The sequence below is a fragment of the Manacus vitellinus genome, unplaced genomic scaffold (genome assembly GCF_001715985.3).
Source record: "Manacus vitellinus isolate BGI_N305 unplaced genomic scaffold, ASM171598v3 scaffold_17_pilon, whole genome shotgun sequence".
Classification (NCBI taxonomy): Eukaryota; Metazoa; Chordata; class Aves; order Passeriformes; family Pipridae; genus Manacus; species Manacus vitellinus.
The window spans coordinates 3,078,662-3,101,273 of NW_021939256.1; the positions used below are offsets into that span (position 1 = coordinate 3,078,662).

General features: G+C 36.7%; 1 protein-coding gene across 4 annotated transcripts; it reads right to left on the reverse strand.

The window, feature by feature from the left end:
• Positions 1-1,260: 1,260 nt before the first annotated feature.
• On the reverse strand, positions 1,261-22,120 carry LOC108639186. 4 transcript variants are annotated; one of them, XM_018070062.2, is made up of 17 exons: positions 21,465-22,025; positions 20,531-20,599; positions 20,031-20,061; positions 18,910-18,969; positions 18,524-18,604; positions 18,188-18,324; positions 16,273-16,395; positions 14,678-14,720; positions 13,435-13,554; positions 12,754-12,868; positions 10,684-10,729; positions 10,315-10,374; positions 8,129-8,236; positions 6,999-7,095; positions 5,800-6,000; positions 2,634-2,754; positions 1,261-1,676 (listed from the first exon to the last, which is right to left on the reverse strand). In XM_018070062.2, exons 1-16 carry the CDS (start codon positions 21,513-21,515, stop codon positions 2,675-2,677), a joined length of 1,422 nt encoding a protein of 473 aa, XP_017925551.1. In that variant the 5' UTR covers positions 21,516-22,025; the 3' UTR covers positions 1,261-1,676; positions 2,634-2,674. The 4 variants fall into 4 exon arrangements, with proteins under 4 accessions (XP_017925551.1, XP_017925550.1, XP_017925547.1 ...); XM_018070061.2 differs by lacking the exon at positions 1,261-1,676 and adding an exon at positions 1,693-2,344; XM_018070058.3 differs by lacking the exon at positions 1,261-1,676 and adding an exon at positions 22,039-22,120 and having other exon boundaries at positions 2,361-2,754; positions 21,465-21,552.
• Positions 22,121-22,612: the final 492 nt, after the last annotated feature.

Below are 22,612 nucleotides of genomic sequence, written 5' to 3' on the forward strand. Positions count from 1 at the left end.
AGGTGTTTAAGGAAACAGTGGACGTGGCACTTAGTGCCATGGTCTAGTTTGACATGGTGGTGTTTGGTCATAGGTTGGACTTGATGATCTCAGAGGTCTTTTCCAACCTAAATGATTTGGTGATTCTTTTGGTGAAGGCATTCCAGAGACAGCATTAGCATTTGAGGCTTCACACTTAAACCACCAGGCACACTTCACAATCTGTACACTCATACCTAGATGAAATTTGCTGCTCCAAAGGGGTAATGAATTCCCAAGTTAGAAGGAGACCCAGGAAGCAACACAAGAGTAGAATGTTTCCATACCTGCCTGGAACAGATATCATCACAATTCACACCGGACAGCAACTCTGCAGTTGCATGCTTTAAACTTTTCATTTTCTGTCAGTTGACTTGTAAACAGTCTTCTCCTTTTCCCTTTTTACCTTCTGTGAGGAGTAAGAGTTCTGCACTTTTTATTGTTAAAAATCACTTCCTCAAAGCTCTTTGGTCTCTGAGTAAAATGTATAAAACTAAGATATAAAACCAAAGCTTACAGAAAAATTCATTTTCTCTTGGTTTAATTTTTCTTGCTATTGCCTGACTTTTAACTCTATTAGTTCTCCCATTATTCCAGATGTCTGCCTTGCTGTTACTGTAAGAAACCAAAATATATAATATTAAATACAGTCAACAGCAATGTTTAAGCATCATCAGTAAAGATAATGCATTTTTTCCTTACTTTGCAATACTGGCACAAGGAAAACATTAAAATCTCTTTTGGAACGAACATACAGTTTTCCATTAGTATAAGAATATACTAAGCCATCACAAAAGGAGGCAGGCACAAGAACAAAATAATACTATGCTTTTTCAGCCTCTATTTGCACCAGGAAAAAAAAACCAAGGAAAATAATTATACAGCTGAATAGACTCTGTTAGACTGTGCTCTCTGAAAATATTTCCAGAACTATACCCTTTGTGACTCTTAGACAGTTCAGGTTTCTCATCTGTCCATTATATACCACCATGCTACAGATTCGAGGGTCTTTTCTTTTTCAGCCTGCACCCAAGAAAACACCCACCTCAAATCAACTTAATTTTAACTCTATTTCCACTAGGAATAATTCCACAGTAAGAGGAAAAAGCAGCTGTCCCAGAGATGGCCATTTACAACAGCTGAACATTCTGATTTTATTATTTTAATTCACATAATGTTCTGCACTTTGAAAACAAACAGAAAAAAGATGTTTCTATTTCTACTTTCAGAATTCAGAATTTGAAGATCAAGGTGATCAAGTTCACCTTCATTAAGAAGGCATTAATACTGTCCCTAGACATAGAGAGTAAATGAACTGTAAGAACTCTGATTCCATCTCTGCTTGACAAGAACAGATTTAGTTGCATTCCAGAAATTCTTCACAGTTTCTTTAAAACAGTGGTTTGTGTTTTAATTTCTGTGTCAGTGAACTGGTTTCCTTCCTGTGTCTGTTCATAGAATAAAACTAATACAATTTTGTTGCTGCTTTGTTACTTTAGTTTTATTGCATCTTGCATTCCATGACATGAAGATGTGAAACCATCAGGATGAGGCTTCTCAATTTCATCCAGATCTCCAAAAAACTAAGTTAACATTAAAAGGTTCATTTACCATCTGGCTCCAGCATGTCTATATTATACCAGCATTTGGCTGCAAAGCTGAAGAGCTTTAATTAGAACCACTGAATGCTGCCCAACATCACAAGCAGGAAGCAAATTTTAACTACACAATTTAACTTTAAAAAAATATTGTTTTTCTTAAGTACACTAATTTATAACCATCCAAAACTTTTTTTCACCGCCTACAAAAGTAGAAGCCATTAATACATAGACCTTTACGTTCAGTCAAAACCACTAGTACTTTAGTTGAAAAAAAGCTCACGTTAAGAGCCTAAAGGATGGAATAACCCAGCTTTCATTTCTTTCTCCTACTGGTGGAATAAAAGAAGAAAGAAGATACTTTTGCTACCACATCAGTGCCTCTTAACCAGTCTAGTTAGATCTCTTGGGACATATTCATGAATTTTCAAGCATAGCCAACTTCTTTTGACTTTTTTAAACCTTCCAGGCTTTATCTGGGCTCCCTAAATTTGCTATAATCCAGACGCTTCTCAACTCAGAACTAGACTGACAGCACTGACTTTTTATTATTACTTTTAATCTTTATTTTTAAAAAAAGTGGAGACCTATTCATAACACTTATAGGGGAGAGGGGTTTTGATCACAAAAGATTTTGAGGCCCAGCAGCCACAGGGAATAACTTCTGAGTATACGTTGTAGGATTAATCCGTACTGCTGACTGCAGTAGTTAATTCTGCTGATAACTCCTTGTAAAAGAACCAACAATAAGAAAAGATCAGACTCTCAATGTACTTGATGTATTTAATGATATTGAAAAACACAATTTGCCTGTTTTAAAAATATGTTTTACATGGAAAGAAAGAATAGGAGCTTTACAACCTTTCCATAATATATAGAAGTTTCAGCTACATGGAGAAATAAATAACAAGAATCTCAAACCCAAGTTATTAACTTAATTAAAATAACACTGTACAAAACCTACACATAATAAAGTCAACTCTGTTAAGCTCTCATTAAGTAAAACAACAAACTTACAGAAAGTAAACATTGCTATATTAACTCTTTTAATCACCATGTCACTGTGTGCTGCCATTGCTTGGCCTCCTCAAAGTTCCACTTTCAGCCAGGATCCTTATAACATTCGGAATATCAATTCCTTAGTTAAGGGAAAAAAACAAACAAAACCAGAAAATAAGCCATTTTATTATAAAATTAATTTAAAACTACAATTTATATGGAAACATTTAGATGCTGAGGTGAGTTTGGACCTTTCCTTCTTAAATGAAAAATACCTTAACTGTTAACAACCAAAATGTGCCTGGAAACTGTAACTGGATATTGCTATGAACAGCTGTACTAGTTCAGTTAAAGAGTTTGTCTTGCCTCTCTACCCCTGCTTTGAAAGATCTGCAGCTGATAATCAGGAAACCACAACCAGAAGTGCTTGATTTTATCACTGTAACAATAAGTTAAAGTGTCCTCTGAACACAAGCAAAAAGGCCATGTTGCTTTGATGAAACTAATGCCCATGACTTGAGGAGGGTGAGAGAAGTAGAAGAAACATGGGGACTGTTTAAGTGGCAATAATAAACATTCAGCACCCATAACCAAATGCTAAGGGAAGAGTAAAAGCAGGACAATTGTGCCTGACGCTTGGCAGGGTGTGGGAATACCATGTTCTCCTCATCTCAGATCATCTTCAGCTCAGGAAATTCTCTGAGGAAAGTCTGATATGGTAAACTTTTCATTAGTGCTCTCTTCCAAACACTTGCCCGGTCTGGGCCAGACAGGGAAAACAAGGAAACATGTAGGATTTTTATAAAATCCACAGTATCCTTCTGCTAGGAGTTCCATAGATCATCCACTTACTACTGCATTAAGAACCATCTTTTCTTGTCCATGCTGGACTCCCACACTACTCCAAGTTTATATTGGAAAGAACACAGTCCTGTCTGTCATCTCCATCCACTCATGATTTTACAAATCTCTGTTACAGCATCCTAGTCATCTCTGTTCCAGGCCAAAAAGCATCATAGCTTTCTATTGCACCTACTTATATGGAAGATATTCCCATATTTTATTGTTGTCTCTAAACCTTTTGCAGCAGTTAAGTCCTTTATCTGAAATAAGGGAAACCCTTTGGCCTATGCCAGATTCAGGCAAAGGCATGAGTTTATGCAATAGCAAAAGGACTTTCCCCATCTTTATTTCCATTCTTTCCTTAATTCCCTGTATTGAACATATTCTTCTGACTCACAAGGTGGTACTTCCCCTGATCCGATGAGGAGCTTTTGAAATTTTTCAGGTCAACCAACACTTTTAACTGGTTCAAATTTGACAAAATTTTGTCATCCAGACACTCATCCCTTTTTCCAGGTCATTTGTAAAAATATGAAACAGCACAGGTCCACGATTCTCTTCTGGAACCTCTTCTCAATGTAAAAGATAATTGCCCACTTGCTATCTCTTTATTATTTAAACAATATAAGGATTTTCCTCTTTTCCCACAGCCAGTTAGTTCCCTTAAAAGCCTCTGATTAGAGTCAAAAGCTTCTTGGAATTCTAAACAGGCTACGTGAGCTGGATCACTTTTATCTGACTCCTTTGCTGACCCCTTTCAAACAACTCCAGAAAATCTGTAAGCAGGCTTTTCTTATCACAAAAACCATATTTATTCCCCACTAGCCACTCTAAGCAGATCACATTTGTCCAGGTGTCCACTAATCCCTACCTTGTTTCTCTAAACAGTTTCTATTCACCTGTCCAATAGAAGCTGACACTTTCAAAGATCACCTGGAACCCTGTACCAGCTTTGTCTGGGATTGAGTTAACTTTCTTCAGAGCAGCCTGTGTGGTGCTGTGCTATGGATTTGTGGCCAAAATAGTGTTGATAACATACCCCTACTTTGGCTATTGCAAAAGGTGCTTGTACAACGTCAAGGCTTTCTTTCTTTCTCACTCTGCACTCCTCCAGTGATTTGCCTGGGCAGGCAAGGAGGTTGTGTTGGCTCCCAAGGTGGCTGTTGGTCAGAGACTGGCTTGGCATCAGTGTGCTTGTGGAATGTGCTGAGTGATTGTCTTTGCATCACTTGTTCCCTCCTACACTTTCCCTTCATTAAACTGTTGTTATCATGACCCATGAGTTTTCTCACTTTTGTTTCCCCTGTTCTCTTTCCTGCTCAGCTGCAGGGGGCTGGTGGGGGAGGGTGAGCAAGCAGCTGTATTCAACACACAAAAAAAAACCCTATAAAAAATACAAAACCACAAAAGAGAATCATATTTGCCACCCACAAATTCTCAGGTTCCAAAGGAAGATTTATGGGAGAAATCACTACCACCAGAAACTTCAACATTTTGTTGTGGAGGAGAAGAGTTCTAACAGTTTTCTACTTCCATGGTTTTATGTTGCCAATATGTTCCAGAACTTCCATTCCCAACAGGTACTCTGCTAAGTTGTGTGCACACACAGACACCCCATGAATGGTTACAGCACAGACCGCAGTCTCTCCAGTTCTTTCCACACAGTGAGCACTTAGTCAAAGAATATCTTAAGCTTCCCTACAATGTACTTATCTTCAGTGTTCCTTTTTTAACCTTTATGACTCTAAACACACTCTGAGAAGCTCAAAAATGTACATGGGAAACTTCTGAAGAAAGGGTAGTAGTTGACTGAAGATATGGGAAGGTTTACTAGCTGAAACTTTTTAGAAACTTGTAAGCAAAAGACTACTTGTCTCTGTTTCACTGTTACTTCTGTGTTACTGTGCAAATACAGTTCCTTCAAGAACTGTAAAGTTTTTACTGTTAGTAAAAATTTCTTTGCTGTTGGTATTAACAAAACCAGCGTTTCCCACTTATAGCACAGGCAAATGATTCTGCTTTTTTCTAATAACAATATGCTTGGTTTTAGTTTACTGTCTCTCATCATGCAAATATTACTGTGCAAAAATGAGAAAATAATTTTCAAAATATTCAGCAATTATTGATGCCCTTACGGGAAGGCAATCATCTTGAATCACCATTCCTAAACTGGAACCTGCAAAAATTAAAGGGGGGGAAAAAAGAAGTCTCTTCATCCCTCCTTAATACCTCAAAGTTCTTTGACCTATCTAAGTCCTTACTATTTCACAGAGCTAACAAAATATGTTATGTACATTTTTATATAAATTTTTGTGTGTGTATGCATGCATATGAGAATTACCTCTGAAAGCTGGATTTGCTGCTGCTATTTTGTGTAGAGTAGCAGTAACTTCCTCAACATTCATATTTCTCACACTGTTCAAAAATTCAGTCGTGATGTTGTTCTCATATGCTGTGTCTGAGGAGCCAGTTGAAAAGTTTTGGGGTTCATCTTCTCCATTTACTGGTAAGGACTGCTTAGCTGATTGGCTGCTTGAATAGTCTTAAAGAAGAGAAATACTGTTTTTCAGTAAGAGAAGATTCTGAAGAGACTTCATTATGTGTTTCTTTAAATAGGGCTTTTCAAAACAAGCGTTTCCAGTCTGGCACAGCAGCACTGCTGGTAAGGTTCACATCTGACTGCTACGTTTTCAAACAACCAAGAGTCAGGAATGCTTTCCATTTATGGAAAATCCTGGAGAAGCAAGGGTGGGGAGGCAGGTGAAAGCTATTTGCATTATGCTTACAAAAGGGGAGTAAAGTTTCAAATCTCATCTGTTGTAAGTCACTGTGGTTTTTTTTTATGAGCATTGTATTAACTGAGGTTTTCAAAAGCCAAACTTCCTAGAAAAAAACAGAAAATTGACACTATACAGCAAAAATCATACAAAATAACTTCACTAGTATTTTGGGTATCTTGCCTTTCCAAGCATATGATTGAAATTCCTAAGTTTGAGAAAAATAGCCATTTGTTTATATCAGAGGGAATTGACCTCAGAGAAATCCAGGACTCTTTGAAAAAATTAATCAGAAGTACCAAGGCCAAGTAGCTGCAGTATTCAGGTATTAAAGAGAATTATCCATCCTATACAACATAACTTTCTTTCCACTAACCTCTCAATTTGACTAGACCTGCAATAAGCATCTTCTCCAACAAGAAGGGAAAGAAACATTGGGAGAGAAGGAAAAAAAAGCCAGAGAAACTTTCAAAGTCTCCTTAGAAACAGTTGCCTCTGAACAGAAGAAAGTCAGAGTTGACACTAACTCAGTTTCTCCATCAAATCCTACACCTAAGTAGGATCAATGTTTTTTAAGTCTTCCCTTTCTAATATTTGTAGAGGATGGGGAAAAAACCCCATCCCAACCCCATTTATGCTACTTGACTGTGGCTTTATTCTGCCTTTAAGCTCTGCTTCTAAAGAAGCGGGAAAAAAAGTTTCATGTTATGCAAGGTTCAGTGTTAAGATCAAAGCACATTAAAGATTGCAAAGCCAACATTACCAGTATCAGAGTCACTAACATCTGCTGAAGTCACATCAGACTGTTCTGTGGAACGTTCCAATGCTGCTTCTCCATTATATTCAGCATCTAAGAGGTCCTATGAGTTTGAAGAAAAAAAAAAAAAAAGATGTTTTCAGAATGTCATATGGAGAACCTCTTGAAATTATGCACTACTATATTTTTTAATGATCACAAACCAAGGAAAAGACCAGTATTTCTGCTACCAAATCTGAAAAATCTAGTATTTCTTTGAAAATCATAGGGCTGATAATGGACTTCTGTGTATACATTGCCCATGGTATATCTCTACATCAGAAAAAGCTCTGTATTAGGCAATGAAGTGATACTTATTGAGCCTAGTTCTCAACCTGTCAGGTCTAAAAAGATAGCATTTTACACTCAAAAGATTTAGTTAAAAATTACCAGTTGAAAGATCACAGTTTAGAATACTAACAAGGCCTAATGTGGGAAAACATTTTGGTTTTCTACAACTAGTGAGTTAATAGTTACTTCAGTCAGAACTTGATTGTTTTGTAACATGTCAGCAGCCTCAAAGAAGTACTCGAAACACCTCCATATGTACCACCTATGTAAAGACAACTCAGTCAAAAATAATAGCAGAGAGGGGAAAACTTGGTTTCTAATACTGGAAGAAGAACTTAAAGAGAACAGTCCAAAGAGTAGGACCAAAAGTTGCATAAGAAAGAAAATTGATGTCAATGATGCTTGAGTAAATGGTGAATAAAGTGAAAGCTGGGAACAGAAACAGGATACAGAACAAGACTGTCTTTCTCAGAGCTGAGAAAAGCTTAAGTTAAAAGGGGCAAAAATAGCAGAAAAACTTAGATGTAAGGAAAAGCGTGGGGAAATAAGAGACAAGATGATTTTTAGTTACTATTAAAAACAAGAAAAGTGCAAGCACCTTTGAATAGAAATTATTAAGACTCCTCAACAGAAAAGTTAAAATTTTATACTATCATCACCACAAAAATTTGCATATTTAATAGACAAAACTTACAACACTGTCTCCACAGCAATTTTGTTTCATTGAACTATCTATAATAATAAAAATGCATTATCACAGGAATCTACAGAGTTGTAGAAACAAATCAAAACAAAATCCACATTACTTTGTTTGATGCACTCTGCTGACGATATTCCACCAGTGCATCTGTAAGAGTTTGTGTAACTTTCAGGATAAATGAAGCATCATCTTCATTCAGTATCTCAAAACTTTGCTAGGGAAAAAAAAAGAAATAAAACAACATACAATAAAACATTTTCCCTCTGAAAGACTGAAGGATCACAATTTATAAACGAACCTGCAGGAACCTCATTTTCTTTATGTCTCTATCTTCCTGTCAGACATGGCTGAAATTATAAAGCAAATACTGTTTTTATTTTTAATCCCATAAATTGGGGCTAGGGAAGTGGAATGAAAGAGAACCCTAACAGAAGAAAGCTGCTGCTACCCAAAACAATCCTTTGAAGAGGAACAACCCAAGAATACACCTGGAAATATACTGAAGATAATGCCTTTCTATAAGTATTTTGATCTCTTCCCAAGATACCTGCATACAAATGAATGTGTACACATTCCCTGAGGCAATATAGTCATAACCCATTTCTCTAGAAAGTAGCAAAAAGCCAGAATGCTACTGAATTTAAAAACACATGCTGCCTTGCCTTACACCAACCTTCTTCTTCCCCAAAAGCCTGAAGAAAAAGCAGTCTTGAAGCCATGAAGCTCTAGTAGGGAGCAAGTTGTAGCACCAACAGTGCTCAGAGAGAGGGCTACGTGTCATTCTCTTTTCAGTTCTGCTGAAAACACTTGCATTGGGCACAATGTAACAGAACTACAGGTCTGTCCTAACAATCCAGTCTTCTGGACACTCCAAACAATGGAAAAAAGTAATAAAAAACTAGCATTAAGTGTGTTATATGAAAACAGGGGTTATATTTTTAACACTAACGGTATTTATCTGTCCTGGTTTGCACAAGTTATATTTAATGAAAATCTTGTCAAAAACTAGGTGGAAAAAGAAGATTAAATTTGGGCAATTATACCTTTGCTGAGGTAATACAAGAAATGTGATTATTTTAATGACAAATCTCAGCATAGTATTTTCATAGTACGCTCAGCATACTGATTTTCACAATTAAAAAAGTATACAATAAGCATAATTATTGAATAACTTTTCACAATATGAACAGCAAGTCCAAAAACAGTCTAAAAAGACCACTTGCATCTTTTTTGTATCCACCACACAAGAAACCTTTTGAATCCAATGGCAATAGAAACATATAATGCAGTATATGACTGTAGATGCTAATATTAAACAATTTCCAAAGAAAACTTTCCAAAACAGAACATTGTTCCAATCACATTCCCAAAAGTCCTCTTTTTCCTGGGGGACAATCATACTGAGCAAGAATATACCTCAAAACAAATTCAAGTTTTATTAACAAGGTGCGACCTTTACACCTAATAATTCCCCATAAAAAAGAGGAAAAAAAGATTTTATAATAGACAGTAGTGCTTAAATTACCATGCAGTAGTTCAGACACAGCAGCTACCAGTAAAGATTTTCATAGTTTGTCACTGGTGCTTTTATTAAAATCACCATTTCTGTATGCAAGACCTGAATGTTGTTGATACACCTAACAACTGGCAACTGCTAGTTTTCCACACTTATTGCTTGTATCACTTCTGTAAATGTGTACATAATACATATTTTCAACAACTGAACAGAATTCTGGTGTTCTGCCACTTACTTTACAGAAAGAGTAAATAGGCAGGTTTTTGTAGTTTATGAGATTTGGGGGAGGGGAGGGTTTGGTTTAAATATACAACTTGCATTTTATTTCTTAAAAATTGCCTTTTTCCTTTCTGCATATTTCATATATTTATCTTCATTCTGCTTCCTTCCATTACTGAATTACATTTTTCCAAATCCCTCATTTGAAAATCACAGACCAGTTATGAAAAAAAAAGGAGAAAAAAATTTAACAAGTCATTTTACTTAAGCATGTAATTAAGAAGTGAAGTTAAGCTACAGTTGAGAAAAATGTATTAATTTTCATTAAGGCAAGTCATTCCTCTGACAGCAAACCAGTACTTGGCAAAAACTATGTCTAGAAACTTGAGAATGAATAGATATATTAAAAATTCAGTGACATTTCTTTCATTCTGAATCCTGCCTTCTGACAAAATATGTTGTTGGATTACCAGACTGCCTAAATTTTAGATTTAGCAGATCAGCGATTTCTTTTTTTTTTCCAAAAATTACATTGCAAGGTAAGATCTAACACTCACCAAATAACCCAAAAGTTCTTCTTGACTAGTGAATTCTTCAGGATTTGCTGTAAGTTGTTGCTGTTTAACACAAAAAAAAAAAAGTCCAGAGATCTATTATGCGCAGTAAATATAATTAAGCAGCAACAATTACGGTTACTCTAAAATTCTTGCTCTAATTGTTGGTGCTTATATGAAATGTGTACATAGGCTTTCATAACAAAGCAGGGAAAAGCCTTGTTGTTAATAGTTTTGCCTTAATAACTTGTAGCTAATTTATTGTCAATAATATTGTTAATTTGAATAATTAAGCACCACTGCCAATCATATATTAATTATTTTCTCAACTATTTGAAAACTGGAGCAGCCCATTAACAGAAAAATATTCACCTCAATTCCTTTGTTTTCTTCCTGCGATTGTTTATTGGTTTCACACCTTAAAACAGAATAAATAAAACATTCAGTTGATTGATCCAGTAAAAATGTGTAGCCAGCCAATAACTGATAATCAGTTTAAATTTCTGACACACTACTACTATAGTAGTTCTAACACACTCTGAAAGAAAGGTCAGATATTTCCTTTGAGAAATCCCAGTGGTCCCAGATATCATCATAAAAATTACTTATGCATTTTTTGCTTTTTTTTTTAGTGTGCTTAGCTAGCACATAAGTATAAAAACCCAGAGTTAATAAAAAAGTTTGACATTGGTAGTAATAGCTGTAAGATTTTTGTACACATTGCAGAAAGACAAGGCTCCTAATTACAGTATGATTTTTATCAGCACTTCACAAACTTGCCTTTACAAAAATTCATCCATAAAAAGAAATGTTTTACAATGTAGTCACACAAATACTGGATAAATGTTACTAACCCATATTTGTGCTGTTCTGCAATTACAACTACTATAGATACATTCCACCCCTTTGTGAGTCCAGGAACCAGGTCTGAGGGTGGCTGAGTGTTTCTTAAGTGAACCAAAACCAAATGACTGCCAAACCTAAGCTCTCCTCTTTCTTGAAATCTTTCTTAGGAATCGAAAGTATAGTAAAAACAGATGATTATAAAATAATTTCCACCTTCAGATGACTGTTCAGAACTTAACTGCAAAGAAATAAGGAGTCATAGAAATTCTCAGACAGATATTGCAGAATCTCTAAGTGGAAGCATCATTTGACAGCTTGCTGTTGATGAGAATCTGATCTTATTCCTTTTAAGTAACTATATATTGAGTTCACATCTCTCAATAGTCTCACAAAAATAAACACTAAAGGAACCAGCTGAAATCCTTATTTAGTAACTGACTTCCAAAGCAGTCTTTCACTGAAACCCCTGGCTGCTCATAGTTACTCAGGATCTATCTGAAACAGATTAAAAGAATAACATTGACTGATTTTCCAAAGGATGCTGTTCTTAAAATTTAAAGTACAGGACTGCGCAATGAGGACCAGTATTGGGTAGAAATAGACAGCAGCATTTCCAGATGTGCATAGCTGAGCTTTTATTAGTTCCCTATTTTTAAAGTTTTCACACACTAGTGTACTTTCCAGATTCAGACCTGTTAAACTTATTTGAAAGCCAGATAAATAAACACAAAGACTCATAAACCTGGATTTGAATCTCATTTCAATCGATCCTTTTCCATAATGGTTACACCAGAAAGAGGTGAAAGTTCTTCAAAAATATATTTCAGGAACAACATTTTACTGGGTAACAGTCAACAATACAAAGGTGTTAGCCCTCCATGTCTGGGAGAGATATTACTGGTTAAAGTTAAAAAATATTGAAGAGAAAACATCATTAAGAGCAAAACCAAAGAAGTAATTGGTGGAACAGAAGTCTTATGTTTGGCTTGATGCATGTATATACCTTATTGGATGCTTTCCTGTGGCTCCTTCTATTACACAAAGATGACTGATGTTGGAGATATCCTCCTCACAGGAAGGCTGATAGTTCAAAATGAACTCACAATACTGTTATTAATAAGATGCTTACAAGCAGCAACCACAGTTTCACCACTTTAGAACACAGTATTTCTTATTGTCCCTCCATGAAATCTTTTGTAAAGATGAACCCCAGTTGTTACGAGTATCTACTGATTATCTTTCCCTTCCAAAATCAGTTCATATACCACCCTAATTTTCTGACATAAACCCATAACAGAGGTGGTTTTAAACCATGAGGAAACATTCTTTTTGAATGTTTTGAGCAGCACATGATGATTATACCTTAAGGATAAAATAGTTAAATACGTAACCCAGTTGCATCCAGAGCAAAATGTGAGGTGACTTTACATACACCAGGTTTTCTGTTGATGAGAGAAGTTTACAGCTGAGCAGAATTTCAGAAGAAAAGGATTTTACTATTATGCAAATCCAATGTAGAAAGTTATCATCTACAACCTTTTTCTTTAAGTAAATTTAAAGGGTTTTGGAGGTGGTGGATTTTTTTGTTTCTTTTACCTTTCTGAGTTGTTGCCTTTGCTGCTTTCAATATCCTTATTAGGTTCAACCTTCTCATCTGGTTTTGCTTGTCCTTTCTGACTTTTTTCCTTCTCCTCTTGAACATTATTTCCACCTAAAACAATAAAACCAGTATATTAAGTGATGTTTTCCTAATATTTTAATTTAAAAAGACTATTTGCTTAGAATATTTTTAAAGATAGCATCAATAAAACCTGAAAGTGAAAGTAAGATATCTTGTAAAGAAATAAAATAAAAATTGAGCCTAAAAATCAAAGATTTGGTTCAATCATGAACCACAAGTTTGTGTTTCTGATCAGAAATATTCTGAATGAGAGCAATTATAATGCATTTAGACAGAATCCTAATTGCACTTTTGACATTAGGTCTATAACCAAGTAGCAACTTCTGATGTTTCTTCAGTTATATGGTGTTCACTGATTTTTATATTTATATCTGGCTCTGATTTCAAGACAATGTTAATAAAAACAGGACTGTTTTCTTTGCAGACACTGAGATTATTCTTTCCTCTGCCACAGACCCCAAGCCCATCCACACACTGCACAAATTCACCTTCTATAACTCAATTGTGGAAGTTATAAATAGGCACATACAGAGTAAATAATTCAAGTGCTGGTGAAAGTTAAAAAAATTGTAATAAAAAATAATTTTTCCTCTTACCTTGAATAGAGTCTGGCAGTTTCCCATCTGAAATTTTACTGTCTGCTTCTTCTGCATTACTAAGCGATGCATCCACATGCTGAACTTTAGCTTTTGAAGGGCTGTCATCTGCATTAGAATCTAAACAAACATGCTTGAAATGTAGCATAATGGACATTATCTTGATAGAGGAGGGTTCTAAAACTGCACTTCAATTTCAACTAGCTCTGTTTCTGTGCAATAGTAGTTACAAACACAAAGAATAATTTTATAAGCATTATTATGTGACAGCATATTAAATATGAACTACAGATTAGTAACAAAGTTTTGAATATTTTATACCCTGGCTATAGTTACATCCACACATTTCTTAAAATACGTAGATACTATAAATGCACAGTCACCTGCAAAATCAGACACATTAACCATCAGGTTACAGTCAAGAAATGTAGTTTGAATAGGACTCAACTTATTTCAAACCACTTTCCCAGATTCAGAATTGTTATTTTTCCTCTTCAGAGTATGACACTGCTAATCTAAATCATCTCATTACTTCTATTGAGTTATTTTGAGATACCATTTACATACTAATATACCTTAAAATTAAGTACATTAGTTTAATTCAAATCTTTATTTTTCATCCAGGTCTAAGAATGAGGGTCTTGTAGCAATTTTTAGCCATTTCCTAAAGCGGCATGCAACTGTACTGTCTGTCCATCATTGTATACAATGAGTTTTAAAAGATTAAAACTGAGTGGGAAACTCTCACAAATCCCACATTCCTACAATTTTGTGAGTATCAATGGCTAGTAAAACAGAGAGTTTTCTTCCACAGGTAACATCTGTAGTTATGCCTTAAGAATTCTGTGCAGCTTTCTGTATTGCAAATATATAGAGCTCCAACCTGCTCCTTTTGGCCACTTCACCAAAATGCTGCTGAGCAGCTGGCAGTGCAGAGACTACATTAGCTACCAGACAAAAAGAAATCATAGATAAAGGACCCTGGGAAGTGAGGGCGACTGCAATGGAAAAATGGAGAGGGAACAAAGCCATGTAAAACAGGCCTCTCCAGTTATGGGGACAACGAAATAACTTCTTCATCCATCAGATTTTCAAAATAAACTGTCCAAAATGCATCTTAGAACATAAATGTACACAACTGCTGACCAAATATTTCAATTTGTCCTTAAATCAAGCTGATTAAGATCAAAGGAGTTTACTCAAATTAGAAATGGACAATTTACATCCCACCAAGCACACTTACATTCTTGCCATCTCCTCCTCATTGTTGGAGCATCTGTAACGACCTAAAAATAAAACCCATTTATGTTAGTTATTCTGTGGATAAAATTATTCCATAGGTATTCCATCAGACCTAATTTTTTTTAAAGAATATATAACAAGTAGTGTAAAATACATACGTGTAAATCCCTTAATGGATATTCTAAAAAGCAGAAAGTTAGTTACCTGAACACTTGTTTACCACAATTAAATTTCTGTTGGATCTTAAAAAAAAAAAAAATTAAACAAATCAAACAGCTGGTTTCAGAAGATACAGCAGTAAAATTAAACCAAGTTATACATGCTCTGTTTAAAAGTTCCTTAAATCAAGAATGGATTTGCTATGGATGTAATGAAATTACCATGAAAAACAGAAAGGTCTACAAAATATAGATGGTACTGATTATTTCTATATCCACGGACATGAATCTCAAGTAAAAGAAAGAGTCTTGAGTCAAGAAGAAATTTAAGTAGGTCAAATGAAAAAGTTGCTGCTGATAGTCAGTTTTGGTTTTCTTTGTAAGCAGAAGTTAAAAATGAAAGATAGAACACATTTGATAATCTGAATCTCTGCCTTCTACAGCGTTCGTTCTTGACTTGATCTTCCAATACTCCTGTACTTGTTCTTCTTCAAAAAAGAATAGGATGAGTGCAGGCTCTCATCTTTGAGCCTAGGCCTGATAGTATCACCCAGAAAGAAACACAGGTCTCTTTTCAGATGGGCAAGACACAGCCAGCTTTAACACAGGAACCTGGTGAACTCCTCTTTGAAAAGAGACATCTATGCACATTAAGTAGCATTAGCAAGGGATCTTGTCAAGAAATGCTGCTTATCAAGCAGGATGCTGACAGACATTGAAGGTGATGGAGAAAACACATTTAATGTATACCATAAAGAACATTGGGCACCTCAATAAGCTTGTCATGAATCAGTGTGGTAAGGTACACCTCAAGAGCAGCTTTGCCTGTTATAAATACTACTGTAGTGTAAGTATCAACAGAAAACAATATGAAGATATCTTCATGTAAACATGCTTCTAAGGGTGCAGTTCCCCAAGAATTGAAGTTTATGGTGTTCCTGAGATCCCACGGCACTGCTTATTATCTCATATCAACCTGCAAATCCCCATACTTGCCTCTGTACTATCAGAAAATTTACATGGCTCCCCAGAGAATTGCCATGAGGTGCTAAAAAAGCAGAAACTGATTGAGAAAAATCATAAAGCTACTTTCCAAGCTTTCCAAGTAAGGCAAGTTATTTTACACACACACAGAGAGAGAGAGCTGAGAATTGATTATATGAGTATACATATTTTTCGTTATTTGTGCACTCTAGAATCCTACTTCTATAAACCCAGGTAGCATAAGTATTATCTCAAACAAGAGAAATACTTATGATGGCAGTGACCAATAGGAAATTGTGTCCAGAATAATCCTGGAGGAATTACTAAAATGATTAAAAGCACCTGTAATAAAGGTTAAAACGGCAAGATTTTCTTACCATCCAAAGCAAATCTGCCCACTGTAACAGAAATTACTTTCCTTGTTTATTAAATATGAAGCTTCAGAGAAGTGTACCTTTATTTGTTTTCTTCCTTCTTTCTTCTCAATTGTTAATGCGACTTGCCTAACTTTTCTGTTCAGTTCAGAACCTTTACCCTTAATTTCATCAGATTCTGCTATCTCAGGATAATGTTGTTTCTAGAAAATAAGGAAACGCAAATCCTTAAGTCACACAACTCCTTCCAGATCTAGCACAGTTAATAATCATGGGAGACAAATCAACTTTTACATATACATAGCAGAACTTATTAAAATGATTATGCATAGAATCACAGAATAATTTAAAGGCCTGGAGCCAAACCTTCAGATCAAAACAGGGTTGGCACTAATTGCTGAACTGGTTGCACGGGGCTTTGTCCACTTGGGTCTTAAAAACCTCTGCAAAAAGAGATTCCCCTATCCCTCTGGACACCTTGCTCCAGTGCTTGACTGCCCTCACAGCAAAAAACCCCTGTACGTCCAGTAGAAAAATCCCGTTTGAATTTATTTTCCTGCCAAGCAGCTCCATAAAAGGTCTGGTTCTTCCTTCTTAATAACCTCCCCTGAGGTACTGGACAGCCCTGACACTTTTTCTTCTCCAGCCTGAATGAAGCCAGTTACCTTAACTTCTCCTCATAGCACAAGTGTGCTTCAGCCCCCTGGCCCCCTTGGCAGCTCTCCAGTGGACTTGTTCAATTTCATCAGCAGCTTTCTGTCTGCAGTAGCACAAAACTGGACACAATATTCTGGATATGGCCTAGCAAGTATCAAGGACAGGGAAATAATCCTTCTTTTGATCTACTGGCTATGCCCTGGTCTAGCTTAGCTTAGCTTAGCTTGCTGTTAACCTTCATTTATGCCAAGGTACACTACTTATCTTCAGCTTATTATCCACCAGGACCCCCAGCTCCTTTTCAGCAGAGCAAATTCCAGTCATTTAGTCTCCTGCTTTTTCCATTGCCTAGGGTTAATCGATCTCAGGTGCATGACTTAAAAGTTATCCTTGTTGAATTATTATACTTTTATAGTATTTAAGAATATAGCAGAGATGCAGTGAATAAGCATAAGAACTGCAGGAAACAATTCAAAGTAAACAAGAAATACAATAGCTGAGCAAAATTCAGCATGTACATCTGAATTAATGACCAAAAACAGCATGATATTTATGAAAGACATCACTGCAGATTCATCACAGTATACCCAATAACTTTAGCTCTACAACTGCCTTGAAATGCTATACAAACTCGGCTTTCTATGACTTTAAGATATGTGGGATATAATATCAACTTTGAGCAATTTCTATTGGAAAGCATCAAGATACCTTTCAGAATATTGCTTTCTCAGTTTTGGTTTAAGCCGATCCTAAACAAATACACTCAAGTAAACATTCAAAGACTGGACAACCTCATTTCTCTAAACATGCTGAAAAAAATGTTTATGGGCTGATGTGAACCTTGAGAGCTTTGCAGATTGTCATAAAACAGGCAACAGATTGTCCAGCCTCAAAACTGAGAATACAAGTTGGGTTTTTTTTCCACTGATTCCAAGTCACAGCCTCTATCTAATATGTATCATGTTTATTTATAATTATGTTCCTCTTAAAGCATCTGAAAGATGGAACAGTTTCTTCATTGATCCCTTTCTTTTAGATATTACAAAAATTGGTCAAGAAGGCTTTTGACTTCTACTCAATTTTAACTATAGATTTCCTAATTGGCATTACTGGTTAACCAAAACAGAATAAACTAAAACCTCAGTGTCAAGCAATGGACAGGCATGCACATTATTGGTGAGAAGAATTTTAAGTCTATTTATCACAGTTGCAATACAAATACAAACATTTTCAGAAAAACTTGCATAACATCTTGTGTTTGGTTTTTTTTTAAATCAAAACATGACCACCAAATTCTCCCCGTAAATCATGTCATTAAAGCAAACAAAAAGAACTTACCAGGTATGCCAGTCTATGCTTAGAACCACAAACATGCATGAACATGTTATTCAGTCCCGTCTTACAGTAGCACAGTTGACATTCATAGAGGAAAGGAAAATTGTCTTTTGATCGGTACTCTATTATATAATTAAGACCTGGATAAATAGAAAAAAAACAAACAAAACATAGGAAACAAATCATCAGTGCTAGTTCCAAAAGAGACATTAAAGAAAAAGTGTAACCATAATGAGATTTTATTACACATTACCTAATTTTACATTTTAAACAACTAATCCATACCCTTTAAAGGTAAATATCCCACAAGCAAACAACTACAGTATTAAAAGCCCTCACCAAGTGCAGGTTCTGAATCTTTACATGTATTAAGCTGTTCTTCCAATGTCTGTCCATGAAACCTCTCTGGCTCAGTTTGCACTGCAAGAAATTCGCATTCAAGTGAATCCCTGCTCAGACATGGTCCCACATCACAAATTAAGTTAGTTATTATAAAACATTATCCCCCCCAATCCTATTTTCACTCTTTTTAAAGCATTTAGTTTGCAAATATTGTCTTAAGTATTATTACAAAATATTACTTAAAATGGAAAATACGATGAACAGAAACTAATTCCCAATGACCTGCTAAGATCTAGAAAGCACTTGTAATATTGTACCTCAGTATTTTTTATTTCTTCCTTTTTCTGGGGGAGATGAGGGGGGCAGGCATTAAATGTTCTTACCATAATCAGGAAGTTTTACAGGTGTTTTCACTTGCTTCCCAGAGCCACTGGGTGTTTTAACTAAAAAAAAAAAACAAAACAAAAAACCCACCAAAACAAAACAAACAAACAAGCAACAACCAAAAAAACCCACCCCAGAAATGGAAATAAACTTGTTAGTACAAAAACCAACTTGGTATAACAGACTTTTTTTAAAGAAAACTATTTGAGCTTTTTGATATGAGAAAACTAAGCTATGTTTAGTTTTGAATGTGCTATGAGATTTTTTTTTGGCTAAAGATGGACAAAAAGCATTCACACCAAACAATAACAAAGTTATTTAGTGTTAGGTAATTCAACAAAGCAGGCAAAGAGGAAGACCAATTAAGTTCAGTGTCTCTAAACATTTCAGGGCATCTAGTAATTTCAGGGCATTAATTTCAGCAGCATCCAGCTTCCAAATATTTAATCACTTAAATTTCCTTTACAGTCCAAAAAAATATTCCCAGATTGGGTAGGTGCAACGACTACGTATAACTTGGCAGAGACTTTCAAGCCAAATTCTAGGACCAGTGCACTGTAGAAACCTATAAATACATTTTGGTCCATCATGAAACCGAAGCAGGAAAACAATCATGAACATAGTTAGACCTTCATTCCTTCTAGAACTAGACCAGTTCATAATGACCCATGGAAGGTTTAATGATATAATAAACCTATTAAAAGGACTATGCTTCAACTAATTAAGATTATTAAAATAATCTAAGATATTTTTGATAATCTCTTTTAAAAATAAAGTATATACATTTCCATGTGCTTTAAGAAGCATAGTTTTTAGAAATATATTTTAAATCTTGAAGGTGTCTAAGGTCTTGAATTCTTTAAGGTTTCTCAAAACTGTAATGTAGATGATTTTTAGTATTTTAGCTAGTGCTTATTAATTAACTTTGCATACCTCTTGCTCATAATATTGATTGATTTATGTAACATTAGACAGTTATGTCATTAAAGAACACAAGACAGGTCTTAAAGCACAATCTTGAGAAAGTCTTTTTCTTGTTTGTTTCATAAACAATTACACTGGGGCAGGGAGAAAGATGCCTATATAGAACACAGCAGGAAGTAAAAAATCTTGCACTTACCAACGCCATGAGCTTTCAGTGCTTCTTCAACCTAAGTTACCAAGTCATCAACCAACAAGGAAGAAAGATACTTAAGATTCAAAGAACAACAATGAAAAGCTTTTATTATTTATAAAATAAGTTAGATAAACACCAACACCATAGACTATCTCAGGTGAACAGAAATTTGAAAAAGACAAATGCCCTTTTTTCTGAGATTGTCTATTATTCAAGTAAATCCATTCTGCATTTATTAACAGCCACATATTCTCATGCATTGTCTTTACTAGACACAAAGTTGTAACAACATTTTCTGACAGAACTAATGTACAAAACCAAGTTCTACTTTATTGCAGTAAACAAGAGAGTAAAGCAGCAAAACAAGTTAAATATGTAAATAAGTAAAATATGTAAAAACTGTATGTTTTACAACTACATTAAAAACTAGATTTCAAATCCATATTCTATTGCTAAATAAATCTGTAAAATCTGAAAAAGGTTCATTCAAAAACTGATCTTACCGTCTTGTGTTTGAATCCAAGGAAGTGAGTCTGCAAGTTTAATGCAGAAGCACACCAGATTTTGCAAATCTAGATCAAAGAGAAGCATTTCCAGCATTGCACACAAACAAAAAGAAATAGAATACCACTGATATCAAAACAGATCTACTATCAAACTGTCAGTATAAGTAAGTTATACTAAAAACTAAAGCAGCCTCCCAGAACTTTTCTTTATGAGCCTGCGAGACAGTGGAATGAACAAGAATCTCCACATCACATAAAAATGTCAGATGTCTCCAGAACTCTGCAGCCACCTCATACCATTTTCTCTGTGTGTGTAGATAAGTAAAGACAGAATCAAGATCTTCCTCACACACTCTTAAACAAGTGTGAACCAGAAGCCCAGCATAATTGTAACAAGCCAGTACACCTGCCTAAGATGAGCCAGTTCTCAGTGTTGCATCCAGATTAACACAGTTACTCTGATCATTTTGGGGCCTGCCTCACTCTGGAAGCTTTCCATACAGCTGGTTTATGCCTGGGCCAGTTCAGAATGGGAGCAGACTAGGTTTAAAATCATGTGAATGAACAACAGCAGTCCAAATTACTTTCTTCTTCTCTGAAAAACCCGAGATGTTTAAAAATAATAGCAATAAATCTGACAACCAGAGAAATTAGGATTTTTTTTTTCTGAACAGGAGCTGCAGTTTAATCTTCCACTTTAAAAAGAATGCCCTTATTTAGAAATACAATATTATTAAAATTATTAGTTTTAATAAGTTGGTTCTTAACACACATCCAAGTCAAAGACAGCAAAACAACTTCAACTCCAGAGCTATTTATCAGTTTTGCTCAAGAGAAAAAAAAACCAAAAACGTTCACACTTGGTTTAGTACAACTTTGTTCCACCAAAATTATTTTGTATTAGTTACAATTTTCAATAAGGAATACTTACGTTGCAGTAGAAAGGGTTTACTTGCTTCTTTATCTCAGTTTCAGGGTCCATATTCAGTCTTTAGATGATAAAAAAAACTCTGGGAAAACTGCAGAAAGATTGCAAACTATTGTTTTAGCTTCACAAAATCATTTTTATTTTTGTTCCCTCTATTTAAGGAATTTGTGCCTCGCCTTCGGTTACACTCTACCCTTAAATCTCCAGGCTAATGATCCTATTTTTAACTTGGGAGCAAAAGTACAGCGTGGAAAGAAACAATTGTTCTCCAAGTTTCCCCCGGGAAACATAAAAGCCGCCAGAAGATTACGCACATAGCCCTGAAACAGAACTAATCTGGACCATTTAGAGCTTCCCCCTTCTTTCCTGGGATAGAACTGCGCGTATGGGCTGGGACAGATGACACACACACAGGGTAGTAGCCAGTGCGGAGCGCCCGGAGCATGTTCCTGGCACAGGGGGAACACGGCGGGTTTTGGGAAGAGACGAACGGTCCCACCCGGGCCGCGGGGGCGAGGAAGGAAAGGAGAGAAGGAAGGAGAAAGAGAGAGGGACGGCCCGCAGCTCCAAACCCTACGCGAAGAGCGGCGCCAGGCGGGAGCGAATCCTTTGCCGGCACTTCCAGCCCCGCCGGGGAGGACACGGACACCTGCTCCCGCACGGAGCCGGGGAAACCCAGCTCACGGCGGCGGCCCGGGAGCGGGCGGTACCCGGAGTAGCCGAGTCAGCCGTACGACTCCCCGTCCGCCCGCACCGGCTCCTGCCCGCCGCCGCTCGGCCGGGGGTACTCCTCGCGCGCTCCGCCTCTTGCGGCAGGAAGCCGCGTCACGCCGGGCGCACGGAGCCCACGTAGCCGGTACAGGGCTCGCTCGGCGCCGGGGACCGGATCTCCGCGCCGGCGGCGCGGGACGGGGCGCGGCGAGGAGCGGCCTCGACTCCCCCGGCGCGCTGCCGCGCCCCGTGGGGCGCCGCTGACCGCGGCCAGCACCACGCGTCGCGCGGGAGCGCCTGTCGGAGGTAAAGCCCGAGCTGGGTCCGAGGCCGCCGCACCGGGGCGGGGAACCCATCCCGCGCCCCCGGAGCGGGAGCGGAGCGGGATGAGGGTGCGCGATGGAGACGGGGATGCGGGATGGGGGACGCCGCGCTAGGGA